The sequence below is a fragment of the Ochlerotatus camptorhynchus genome, unplaced genomic scaffold (genome assembly GCF_037179485.1).
Source record: "Ochlerotatus camptorhynchus isolate MF236.1 unplaced genomic scaffold, CSIRO-AGI_Acam_v1.1 ptg000265l, whole genome shotgun sequence".
Taxonomy (NCBI): Eukaryota; Metazoa; Arthropoda; class Insecta; order Diptera; family Culicidae; genus Ochlerotatus; species Ochlerotatus camptorhynchus.
The window spans coordinates 270101-282813 of record NW_027040755.1 but is presented as its reverse complement, the minus strand read 5'-3'; the positions used below and the strand labels follow the sequence as shown (position 1 = coordinate 282813).

At 42.2% G+C, this 12713-nt stretch overlaps 2 protein-coding genes across 16 annotated transcripts in view; both read right to left on the bottom strand.

The window, feature by feature from the left end:
• PMCA (plasma membrane calcium-transporting ATPase 3) overlaps nt 1-12437 on the bottom strand; it is a 134838-nt gene extending 122401 nt beyond the window's left edge. For 3 of the 15 annotated variants that reach the window (XM_065226926.1, XM_065226933.1, XM_065226934.1), the window contains exon 1: nt 9725-11746. The gene's annotated coding sequence lies outside the window, so the exon portion shown is untranslated. Of the gene's footprint in view, nt 1-9724; nt 11748-11773; nt 11852-11943 lie in introns of those variants that run through there. The other 12 variants (XM_065226935.1, XM_065226936.1, XM_065226920.1 and 9 more) reach the window with 11 other exon arrangements.
• On the bottom strand, nt 3634-4461 carry LOC135705270 (uncharacterized). The gene has a single exon (XM_065226893.1). The coding sequence runs from the start codon at nt 4459-4461 to the stop codon at nt 3634-3636; it is 828 nt and encodes a 275-aa protein (XP_065082965.1).
• Nucleotides 12438-12713: the final 276 nt, after the last annotated feature.

The window sequence follows — 12713 nt, the reverse complement described above, 5'->3', positions numbered from 1 at the left end:
GAAAGATTTATTCTCGTTCCAGATTTCCGAAAAATTTCTTTAAGTCTGGTCAAGTTTATTAGGTCCAGGGTCTTAAAACAATTTCCAAGTTTTTTTCTTCTAATTCATGTTTCAGAACCCTATAAAAGTAATTCAAGTTTAAGAATGTATGTTGTTATACTGAAGGTAAATCAACTCCTGAATTATTATGTTCAAAGAGAAAAAATGAATAACGAGTTGAGGGCATTTTGCATTGGTATAATTGTGTGGCAAGTCCAATCATACTTCTATGCACAGGGAAGTCGAGAAATTTTCCAATCCGAAAAAATTCCTAGACCTGACCGGGAATTGAACCCAGCCACCTCCAGCATAGCTTTGTAGCTGCGCCTTTACCGATTGAGCTAAGGGAGGCCTGTTGCTGCCCATATACAAATCAATTTTTTTGCAAATACCAACCTCAAAAATTCAACACACCCGAAAAAATCAAAATATGCCTAGTCACAAGACGTCAAAAAAGTAGGCTGGATTTGATGAAAAACGGTCTACGCTGCTATTATTTTGAACGGCACTGTACTTGGCCCTCATGAAGACGAGTGAAGAAATAAAAACGTCCGAAGCCGCCCTCAAGACACACAGTGCGAAGAAGATCCGAGCGAGATTGGGCGGTAGCAAACAGAGCATTAAATGAAATGTAAATTGATTGAAGCCAGCTGATCGTTTAGCATTTACGTTTAACATTTAATGCCCTCGCCGCCACTCGGACGGGGAATCTATTTCTTTCCTGCCTTTCATTCTTGTTGATTTTTCCCGAAATTCCCGATCGACTCCCCGGTACGTCCACCGGACCAACCAACCCCTGCCCCACCACCAAGCTGCCATCATAGAACGTAGATGGATGGATTTGTGTATGTGGGTCTCCCCATGAGGGAATTCGTTTCCGACCTGCCTGATTCTGACAGGTCCCAGAAGTGCTAAATAAGGACCCTCCTCTCGTTTCTAGTAAGGTCGACCGAAGGCCAGTGCCGCGGGAGTTGTCTGCACTACTTTTCCTCGCACTAACGAAACGCAATACCTAGTGCATTCTCGCAACTGGTGAGAGGTGAATGTATTTACAATCAACAGTGGAATGCTACCCCTACTGGTAGTACTGGTTGCCAGTTAGAGGGATGGAGTAGTCAATTTCTTCTTTCTTCTTGTTCGCATTTCAAGCTTATTGCTTAACGTAAATTAGCTTATTGCGTGCTCTCAACTTAGTGTTCTAGATGCAGTTCCACAGTTATTAATTGAGAGCATTTTGCATTAGTATAATTGTGTGGCTAGTATTATCAAACTATATGCTCAGGGAAGTCGAGAAATTTTCCAATCCGAAAAATTCCTAGACCGGACCGGGATTCGAACCCAGCCACCTCCAACATGGTCTTGCTTTGTAGCTGCGCCTTTAGCGACTGAGCTAAGGGAGGTCCCAATTTAGTAGGGAGTAGTCAGTTTACAAATTGCATTGAATGGAGGACAAACATGCAATATGCATTTTTGCAAAATATATCTCAAAACCATGAAAAAATTTGCCTTCTTGAGTATATATCAAAGATTTCATGCCCATAAACATATTAATAATTGTATTATTGATAAGTTCGTGTGACGTTATTGTTCATCACTAATCTAAGGGAAAATGCTGTTTACAGTGTTAATACAACTATTTTTCGTAGGTATGTGCAGCATTCTTTACACCACACCGTAAAGATTATTACCATAAGGCAAAGATTAAAATATATGAGATAACCAAAAACAATTTTTAGACATAGGGGAACTAGAAGCAAGAGTGCCACCCTCAATATCTTTTGTAAATGAAGAAATTTTAATGCTACCTCACCATGACCCCTAATAAAAAATACCATAAACGAATGATAACCCAAATGATTGAACTATTCCACAAATGGTTTGGATTATACCCAGAACACGTCGTTAAAGAAAATAACCATAACAATTTTATTAGGGAAGCTATTAATATTTTCTTTAATTAATGAAAAAAATTATATGAGCATGAGCATCAATGACCGCCCGAGGATGCAACTCCGTTATTGCCAGATCAGCTGTAATCACACAGAGAACCAATAGACCTTGCTTGGGACTAGCAATCATCATCAATGTGTAAATACTAGCGATCTAACTCTAGGCAATACCAGCGTCGGCCACGTCCGAATTGTGGTCAAAAAATGAAGGGGTAGGAATATGTTGACGTAATACTCGCATTAATGAAAGCCGAGAACACCGCTGCACTTTCACGAAAAATCACTGAGATGTTGGATAAAAGGGTTGGGTTTGCAGCAGGATTCGTTTTGGTAAACGATATGCTGAATTGGTGTCCAAACAATTCAAGATCGCGAAGGAGCTTGGGTTTGAACCTACGGTCTTCTGTTCAGTAAGCAAAATCGGTCACCGCAAGGCCACCGAGCTCCTCATTTCACAAAACAATTACGACCAAGTTCCTGTTCAACTCGCTTCAAGATTTCAATCCTGGTGGTGACTTCACCGACGACGATAACAACGACTTTTGAGAAGGATATGTTATAGATTTCCGATCAACACTTCTTTTCTATAACTCGAATAGGGGAAATGGATATAATTTGGGCAAATTTATTCAACAATCGACTAAATTTTCAATAGCGACCAAAAATATCCATTAGTACCGTCCCAATGACGCATTCATCTAGATAAAATTGATAAATAGCAGATTTTTAGCGATGGGCCCAATCTTAGATCCATAGGCCAACATTAGAGCCGTTTCCCCTATTATTTCTTTTAAGTACTCGTTCTTCCAACCGAATTTCGCTTTATCTCATATTAAGAAACAAACGTTAGCGTCAGCGTTGTTACAGTATTATTCGTAGATTTAATACTAGTGACACTCACACCTCTTTTGAAATTCTCAATTTCATAATTGTATGTTTTGTGGAAGCTGGCATTTGTGCTTTTGAAGTTTCACGCTAAGGCTTCCTTAGAGTATCACCTTAAATTTAGTTTATTTTTTATTTTATTTTTTTATTTAAGACTTTCAGTCGTGGGATTTTTTTATAAAGCATTCAAATGCTTTATACAGCTTACAGAATATCTACCTAGTTTCCTGAATTTCTACAATGTTTCCTGAACCTCTATGAAGTATCGGAAGTTTGAAAAAGTTCCCTGATATTAAATAAAAAAAAGTAGGCAAACAAGGGAACATTTGGTGGTTTGAGTATGATGCGAGAATCATGAATCACATCCCGCTTATTAGTGGAGTTGGACCGTCTCTATCACATCACTGCTTCGTAAGATTGATCAGGGTAGCATTTAGTCTACGATAGCATAATGGTAGTTTTTTTTTATATCTTTATTAAGGAGACTTTCAGCCCTGGGCTGGTTCGTCTCCGGACACCTCAGAAGGGGGTATCCCAAAGGGAGAGAAGCTACAGAGTTTTTATTTTGCGGTGTTGAATGATGGTTGCGGTTCCAGAGGGGAACTTATTTTGCCTTACTGTCCTATGTTGCTGTCATCTTTTGTATTTTCTGTTTTGTTTTGAGGACCCCAGCAGAGCCCCACCGGTAGCAGCTGCCAGGAGAGACCTGGCACCCGCTACCGGCAGGGAATGCCGGGCCTACTGTCATAATGTATATGGGTTAAACCCTCTTGTAGATTCCGGCCTCCTTCGCGAAACATATCAGTTGTGCCTCTGCTACCGGGTCGTTCTGAAGGGCGTCTCGGATGTTGCCCGGGATCCCGTAAAGTTCTCGTGGTCCGTGGAAACAAGGGCAGTTTATAAGAATGTGCTCGACCGTCATTATTGTTAGGCAGGTGTCGCATCTTTGGCGGAAGTTTCTGCCACTGCTGCTCCCCATGTTGTGGGTGATGCGGGTGTGGCCGCTTCTTAACCGGGACAGGAATCTCTGGTCGTTAAACCTTGGGACATCCGTCCAGGGAAGGGTTACCCCTTTGGTCTTCCGGATGAAGAGGTCTCTCCTGGCGAACCATTCGCGGTCCCATGCCGTCCTGAGGGTTGATTTGATCCAACTTTTCAGGTCCTGTCTGGGTACCGAAGTGTTGGCAAGTCGGCCATTTCGTCCAATGGCAGCGAGGTGGTCTGCTTCTGTGTTTCCGGTAATTCCGCAGTGTCCCGGTATCCACATGAAAGTGGTGCCAGGGGGGGTGTGGTTTTGTATGGCCTGAATCCAGAGGTGGCGGGCAGTGGCGGATTCCAGTGCCGCGAGGGCGCTAGCAGAGTCGGTTAGTACACATAGCGGGGAGGAGGATGGTAGGGAAGCTGCGTAATGGAGGGCTGCAGTCTCGGCCGAGAAGACCGAGCATTGATCGGGGAGTCTCCAGAAGTGCGAGGTCTGTCCATCAGTTACTCCAAAGCCGACCCTGCCTCCTGCCTTGGAGCCGTCGGTGAAACGGATTTCATAGTTGTGGTACCGTGTTTGTAATAATTCGGTGAGGCAGGATCTCATTGCCGTAGAGTTGTCTCCTGCTCGGAACTGCTTGGCCATGGATGGGGGAAGAATCCCACTCTCTGGCTCCGTTCCAGTGGAGCTGGGCCACCGGGGGGAGCTCCTGGTGAGCGATTTCCTGGAGGATTCGTTTCCCTTCTGTGAGGAGATAGAATTCTCCGTCTCCGCTTAATTTTTCGTCGAGGCCCACGGCTCTGGTACAGATTGTTTCCGCAATGTAATATCGGAAAGGAAGCACTCCGATTTCAATACAGGCGATATCGGCTGGTGTTGAGGGCAGAAGTCCAGCCGCAATTCGTGTTGCCTGGTTGTATATCGGTGCTAGTTGGGTGACGACCGAATCGCTGGACGCACAGAGGAGCTCAATTCCGTAGGTCAGTCGGCTATGAACAATGGCTCTGGCATAATGGTAGAGTGCCCGTCTAGCGTACTGGTGGGTGTGGGTTCGATTCCCATTTTTTACCATTTTCGCAACATATCTCACCACCCAAACACATGTTCTTGCCTTCAAGTATCGTTTCATAAAGTAGAAAATAGTTTGACTCAACATTAGTCATTTATCATTGTAATAAAAATCGCTGAACATCAGCTTACTTCCCAGAATTTCTACAATATTCACTAAAGTTCATTATACTTCTACAAAGTTTGATGAAGTTCTACAAAGTTCACTGACTTTTTACAAAGTTGGCTGAACTTCTATAAAAATCACAGCACTTCTACGTTCTACGAACTTCACTGAAATTCTTCGAAGTTCGTTGAACTTCATCAAAGTATGCTGAACGTCTACAAAATTAGCTGCACTTCAAAAAAGTTTCCTGAATTTTAACAAAGATCTCTGACCTTCTACGAAGTTACATGAAATTCTATGAATATCTACCTTGAAGTTCGTATGAGTTCCCTGAACTTTTACGGCTTTCCCCGAACTACTACGAAGTTCCCTGAAATCAGATGGTATTTCCTTAACTTCTATGTTGCCTCCAGTTTTCTATTTCTAACCAAAGTAAATAAGCGATAGGGTATACGTCCCTAACCTCGGTCTAATATGCAGCCATCGATTACGTTTTTAATCATAACTCATCAATGAATTTACCTGCAAACGATATTCTACTGCTAAATGGTATGCTTAGATATGCTTATCATGTCGTTTGCTATCAGAAACCACGAAAAGTTGAAAAACTTACTTTTTTTAAGACAATAACTCACGAGGGAAATGTATGTAATATGGGTCTATTGTCCCCAAATTGGGTCTATTTATGGATGCAACTTCGTCCTATCTTGTTTGATCCTCAAAAAAACGCTCTTGGTAACGTTTTCTGATGTATTTTTTTTTATCACTATCACTGTTAACTTAATGCTCTTCATTCCTCAAAACATTTCTTAGAGAAAATTTTACGAAAACTACATTAAATCACTCAATTTAAAAATTAAAAATTAAAAATTTCGCTTATCGTCTTTTGACCGCAGAATATCTAAATCAGAACATTGTGATGTTCATTATACAGGTTTGGCAGAAAAAATCTCCCTTCCTGTTCGTTCCTTATCATCCAAATGCAAAACAACATTGTTGACGTTACTCTTATTGCTATATGCTGTCAAATGAATTTCATGGGCCATAGTTAGGAACATAGAAAAGAAATGTGTCCCTAAAGTTGGGTCCATGTTTTACTTGTGAAAACGTTGTTAAACAATTAAAATAAACATAAAATATTCAAACAGCAACTGTAAGTTTTACGTCTAGTGTGTATTATCAGGTAATTCCAATCAATAAATGCCATAATCAGGCCATTTGATGATCGTCAGTCAACCTTCCCATCTTAACCTTATAAGTCATGGCGGCTAAAAACTCCGAACATTGTGATATTCTCAACCAGTTTTATTACTTACGAGAGCTGAAAATGTATTGAAATGTTGTGATATAAATTGATTTGTGTGTGGTACACATTTATCAACCATCAGTGATCAATATTTTCCTTATTTTTTGTGTAATATTCCTTAATTAATTATTTATTTGCGTGATAGGCCGAATGAAAGGACTAGACCCACATTACATACCGTAACCCTATGCTATCTTTATTACAAGCTGTAGAGTTCAACTTTGTGTAGATTTTTGGGCTATAAAAACCCACTGTAATTTCGAAATAAACCAGTGGTGTTCTGAAGTCTATTCAGGACAAGTACTTATAATCTCTACGCTCTTATTGGGGATCCCTCTGGATATTCCCCGTTCGATACCGTTTGGGTTCCCTTTTTAGCTGCTCATTCGGTGGACAGTCTCTATCTCTGGAGACAGTTTAAAAATGGCAGTTTAGTCAGTCCGCCAAAAGTCCACCGCCGTCTAAGCCGATCATCCTAATTTCTTATAGTAAACCGTGCAAAGCCTACGACGTGGCCCTACGTCGAATACAGCATACTTTGGCCATCTCCAAGAACAAAACAAGTGAGAGCTAGACTTTTTACGACACTGGCATCCCTACTGATAATTCAAATAATCCTCCTAAATATTTTGTATGAAGTGGATGGATTTCGGGTCGTCCTTCGGGGGCGTGAGTATCGTTTCACCATTACGATGTTCGTATAGAGCCGATCAATTCCAAGAAGCGTGGAAAGAGTTAGAACTGATAGTTTTTAAATTATTTGTTTCTAGACCAAAGGTATTCAAAGTTGATGCAGTTTGAATGCATAGTGTGTTAATCCGCATCATTGGACATCTATCATGGATTTATTTGGTGTGTTCATTCCAATTAAAAATAGTCTAATACATTCCCCTCTGCTACTCGACGGGATAACCTCGATCGCGCGTGATCTATTGTTCGGCTGGTGCGATTGGGTAGGTGTGATGAGTTAAATGTAATTCGTTTTTAGAAAGAAAAATAAGGTACCCCGACCGCGATCGAGTAAGCAGGCTTGGCTCTTGACTTATTTGACCTCCTGACTTCCCATCAGTCTTGGTCAGAGCGTTAAAAATTAATCAATGATTGATGATTAATGGATGATAATAAGCAGATAGAATGACATTTTAAAATTATGCATGAGGGGTGGGCTTTAAACTCGTGAATATGGTGTTAGAGGTTGGCCACTACGCCGGAGCCATCCCGTAGTGTCTTTTTTTGGAGCTTGTATGTATCCAAATTTAAAAGATCATCAGTAGCAGTGGCTTTCTTTCAGTCTAAGGGGCACCGTCATCAACTCGATCATAAGTGGTGTGTTGTGATATGAGAAACTCGGCTGCCTTAGGCAACATTTTTGCTTGCTGAGCAGAAAATTGTTGGATCAATCCCAGGCCCTTGTATATTAGAGTCCCATTGCTGACTCACCGTGTGTTTCGTAAAAGTTCGTCGTCGACATCGTCGGGGTACCGGGTTAAATGGTGTCATGTTATATGAGGAGCTCGATGGCCTTAGGGCGACTGTTTTTGCTTACTGAGCAGAACATCAAGGGTTTGACCGCAGGCCCCTTCACATTCAAGGTTCGGTAGTCGCTTTGTTTCTTGACACAAGCACAATACTTAAAATCGCATACCGTTTGCCAAAAAGAAACCCTGCTGTAAACCCAACCCTGTTATCCAAAATCCCAGTGATTTGTCTTGGAAATGAAGATTTCTCGGCTTTCAAAACATTCGTACCCATAACGTAATTGACCTGCATTCGGACACGGCCGGCGCTGGGATTTTTTTTTTAATTCTTTACTAGGCAGATTTGTATCCTTTGGCTAGTTCATGTCCGATACGGCAGAGATGAACTAGCCTTCGGCTAAAAATCTCTTAAATAAAGAATTAACCGATTTCAAAGAATATTTAAAAAAAAAGAGAATAGAAATCAATACATAGAGGATAAGGATGTAATGTCGGCCTAAATGACCCCCCCCCCCCACAAACATAAATTCAGCAATCGTCTAAATTTTCAATAGCGACCAAAAATATCTATTAGTACCGTCCAATTGACGCTTTCATCTAGATAAAATTGATAAATAGCAGATTTTTAGCGATGGGCCCAATCTTAGATCCATAGGCCGACATTAGAGCCATTTCCCCTATGCTAGTTGCAATTAGTGAGAGAATTCTGAACATTTCCTCTAGCTAGTGGGCAAAAACCATTTGAACAACTCTGCCCAAAACAGGAACCTGTCTCTTTCTTGCACTGCATACTTTTTAACATAATTTTGCTACATAAGTTTCACGGTATATAACTATAAACGTGCTTCAGTTAAAAGTGTAACTATCACACCTATTACATCAAAATCAATCAGGAAGTCAACACGACAAATCAATTGCACATACCAACTACCGAGTCTGAAAGACCAAACCACTTTGCATTAAGTTGCATTCCAAGTATGAAAAGGTTTCGCAACTGATACATCCATGCACCTCCGGCCAAAGACCACCGCCCCCTACTTCCTCCCCACACTAGTGGCTGTTTCGTAACAACATTTTATCGATTGCATTCTGTGGAACCAGAGACCGACTGGCATTCGAGAAAACATCACAAACCCACTCCTTTTCTTAATTACGAGGACCCGCTTCGGGTGGCAAGACATCTAGCTACTACAGTTGCGATTCGCCTATTTTAGCATAAACTCAACCCTAATCAAGATTTTGAAAAAGAAAAATCACTGGATCCTCTGGATTGCACATTGCAACATCGAAACGAGGATCCGTGCGACGGAGAATGGAAGGGGATGTAAAAGAAATGTGTCACACGCGAACCCTACACCTAAACTGATATGTGTGACCATCATCCGTTCCTCGTAGTCGTGCGGTCGTGGACGTCGTTATTGTTGTTGTTGTTGTGGACGCGAAGGAAAACTACACACGCGGTTTGTTGGGGTTTCTGGGGGGAGATAGTTGGGTGGTCACGACGGAGCGCGAGAGCAAGAAGTGGAAAGATATAGAGAGAAAGCGAGAGCGAGAGACGGGCGGCAGCGCGCGGTGGAGAAAATCGATTTTTCAATAATTATGTAAAATCTGCACAATGTGTGCCTTTGCTGCTCCTTGCTAGTTGTGGGTGGTGGGTGGAAGTCGTCATATCCAGCAGGGAGCAACACGAGAGAACAAGAGAAATTGTGTTTTGAGCTCCACTGTGAGAATGGGGACACACACAAGAGTGTCTAGATAGGATAGTGTCGTGACACACTTGAGAAAGAAGCTTGACGGCTGTGATCCAATCGAGCAGAGCGGTAGTGCTGTCAAACATCGTATTTTGTGGGTGAATGAGGTGGGTGGTTGAACAATTCCAAAGTGGATATTATCAAGTGGATGAAGGCTTACCTTGGGTATCTGCTGACCTGGAGCTAGGTGGTTACTTGTGTTTTCTTTTTCTCGCGGTACGTTCTAATCCGACGACTTTCCACGGTCGATTTTTCCGCTCACGGCTTGATTGCTTCCAGCAAAGTTGGGGATTCGCGTGTGTGTGTGTGTGTATATGTGTATGTATTCTTGCCACCAGAAGCAACTCTCACTCAGCTTTTGCTCAGTTTTTTTTTTGCGCGCTCTAATGTTCTCTTTTTCGAGTGCGGAGAGGGTCCCGATGGGGATCCCTATACTTTTTATCCTGTTTTCCCTTGCAGTGAAATTCACTCAAGACGTGTCCGTTGCTGCTGTTGCTATCGCTGTTGGCAGTGTGAAGCAGTCCAGGTTAGTTTGGCCGCCACCGATCGGGGCTTCATTGATCGACTATGGCCAGCAGCACCACCGAACGCTCGTCGACTGTCAAATGGTGGCCATTCGGAAAGGAGCGTTTTCTCGAGAAGCTCAAACAGCACCAAATACACAGACTCTTCTTCGGTCACTACTGTTGACTTCTGGTCTGAGTGTGTGGATGATGATGGGAGCGATCAGGAGCGCACAACCGTCGTCGCCGTCGACCGATGTGAGGGAAAATTCGCTCTGTAGAAGATGTTGGGAGAGTGAAAATATAACAACTTATTACATAATTTTCTTCGAATTCAAGCACAGACACAGACACTATAGGTTATTCGCGTTTTTTACTTTTTTCGCTATCTTTTCCTTTTCTTCGTTTCTTCCCTGATGTTTCTCTTTTTCGGTCAGACAATTCTATTTTATTTCATTAGACACCACACACTGTTTGCTCTCGAAATTCGAGGAGCTTCTCATGCACCGAAATCCGTCGTGTGGAGGTGGAAAAGGCAGGCAGCTAGAAACTTCTTCCCTGTACAAGAAAAATCACCACAATTAAAGCAACATTTTCTCACTTTTCCCCGAGCAGTTTTGCACACACATTCGCTGACACTCTAAAAGTCTCGAGAGGGCAGAAAGCTCACAGACTGGCTGCCAACAGAAATCGATCCTGCCAATGCACACCGTCGATTCCGATTCCCGAGAAAAAGGTTCTCCTTCACGTCCCACACTTGAAGTGAAAATACGAAAAAAAAAAAATTCACATTATATCACACACTAGCACTCGCGATGGCCAGCCAGCCAGTCAGCCAATTTTTCAAGCAGCAGAACCCGAGAGCTCTTTGGGGAGTTTTCTGTCCTCCTACTGAAAGGGGGAGCGAGAATTATTAACTCATTTATTGATCACTGAAAAATTGCATACACACATATCAAGAGTTTCACAGAACGGAAAAGCTTACTCGGATCCCCGTTATTCCTGGGAACCAAATGTTTCGAAAATCTACGACAAAAGCAGCGGACAATAGCCAGGGCAGTCCTGTAGGCCCTTTTTCGTCCGGAATCAAGCACTTGTTCACCAGTTTTTTTCTTCCTGGAAAATTTGTCACAGCACCACCAGGTCGAGAAAGGAGAAAAAATTTCCTCCTCGTACACTCAATGCCAATGGACAGAACTCGACTGCGAAAGGTTTTTCCTTTTTCTCGCACTCCACCAATAGTGGAGGAAAACTGCTCCCCAACGCTCTCACAGGTTTTCCAACGTGCTCACGCGCGCTCTCGGCGGAAAATCCTTGTAAAAGCCAGAGCCGCTGAAACCGACATGAAAATCCAATCTCATCCCACTTTTCCGCCGACGACGGCTTGCCTGAGCGGGAGTATTCCTCTTCTCCCACACATTGTTTACATGATCGGAATGGATCGCTTTTCCGAATGAGAGTGCAGAGAAACGTCAAACTGACAACGGGAAACGTCAAAATTCACTTTTCTTCCTCGCGTGATGAGCACACGATCCCTTTCACCACTGTGTGAGTGCATGCGTATGTGTGCGAAATTTTTCCACATTCCGCTTTTCCACCTCCGGGAAAAGATTGCGAAAAATATTCTCCAATAATCCAGCCTTCACAACCTATTTCTACGCAAATTTCCTGTAAATAGAAAACACATTAAAGAAACTTGATCGCACCTTTCTCCGCCGCAAGGTATCCGTATTCAACAGCTGCTGCTCGGCGTTTTAAATACTGCTTTACTCGCACTCACACACCTGCAAACGCAAAATATACGATGAGATCAGATAAGTTGAAATAATTCAGCCACAGAGACAATCCGCCAGGCAAATGATGAATAGAAACTTACCCCAAAAGCGTGTGGACCTCAACTAAAACAAAACCGATAACAAGAAGAACATCAATTCGACGCTTGCCTTTCGAAATCAACAGAATCTACTACTTAGTAGTGACTCAGTTTAATATGCCACTCACGTTCCGGGGGCTTTTCTTTCCCTTTGACCCGGATTCGCACTATGCCATAATAATTTCCAAACACTAATTAGAGATAACGCTGGAATTTTCTTCTTTGTCGATTGGCACTTTATCAAAAACGACGGTATTAAACCAGCGACATCGAAATCGCCGTCGTCAGCACTTCCGTAACAATAAATATACACTAGCACAACATCTGCATGCGTCCCCAGTGCACAAACCGGATCGGATCGCGGTGGTCGTCGGATTCGGAAAAATATAATTCCGCGCACAGCCCAAATCCAGCAGGCAGGCAGGTATAAATTAATAAGTACAACAAGCCACGCCGAGCGAATGGAATACAATGAATGACGTCCGCTCAGAGCGAGCACTGCTGTGTCGAATGAGTCGATCTCGATCAAATTCAGTAGATTTTCTGATTGGAAGAGTTTTGATTAGGGTGATCCAAAAATGATCAAAAGGAGAAATTGGCGTTGAACCAACTCATTCTTAAAAATGATATAAAAATTTTATTAATTATTATTATATATTTTATATTTTAATTATTTAATAAGTTCCTCGAAAGCAGAATCGTATTTACATGAAAACTTTTGATTTAAACGAAGATTTTAATATCTTCCCAAATAAAAATTACCATAAACGAAC

Excerpts from the sequence above, each read along its gene's own strand:
- LOC135705270 (XM_065226893.1), bottom strand. The coding sequence starts at position 4,461 with ATGAGATCCTGCCTCACCGAATTATTACAAACACGGTACCACAACTAT.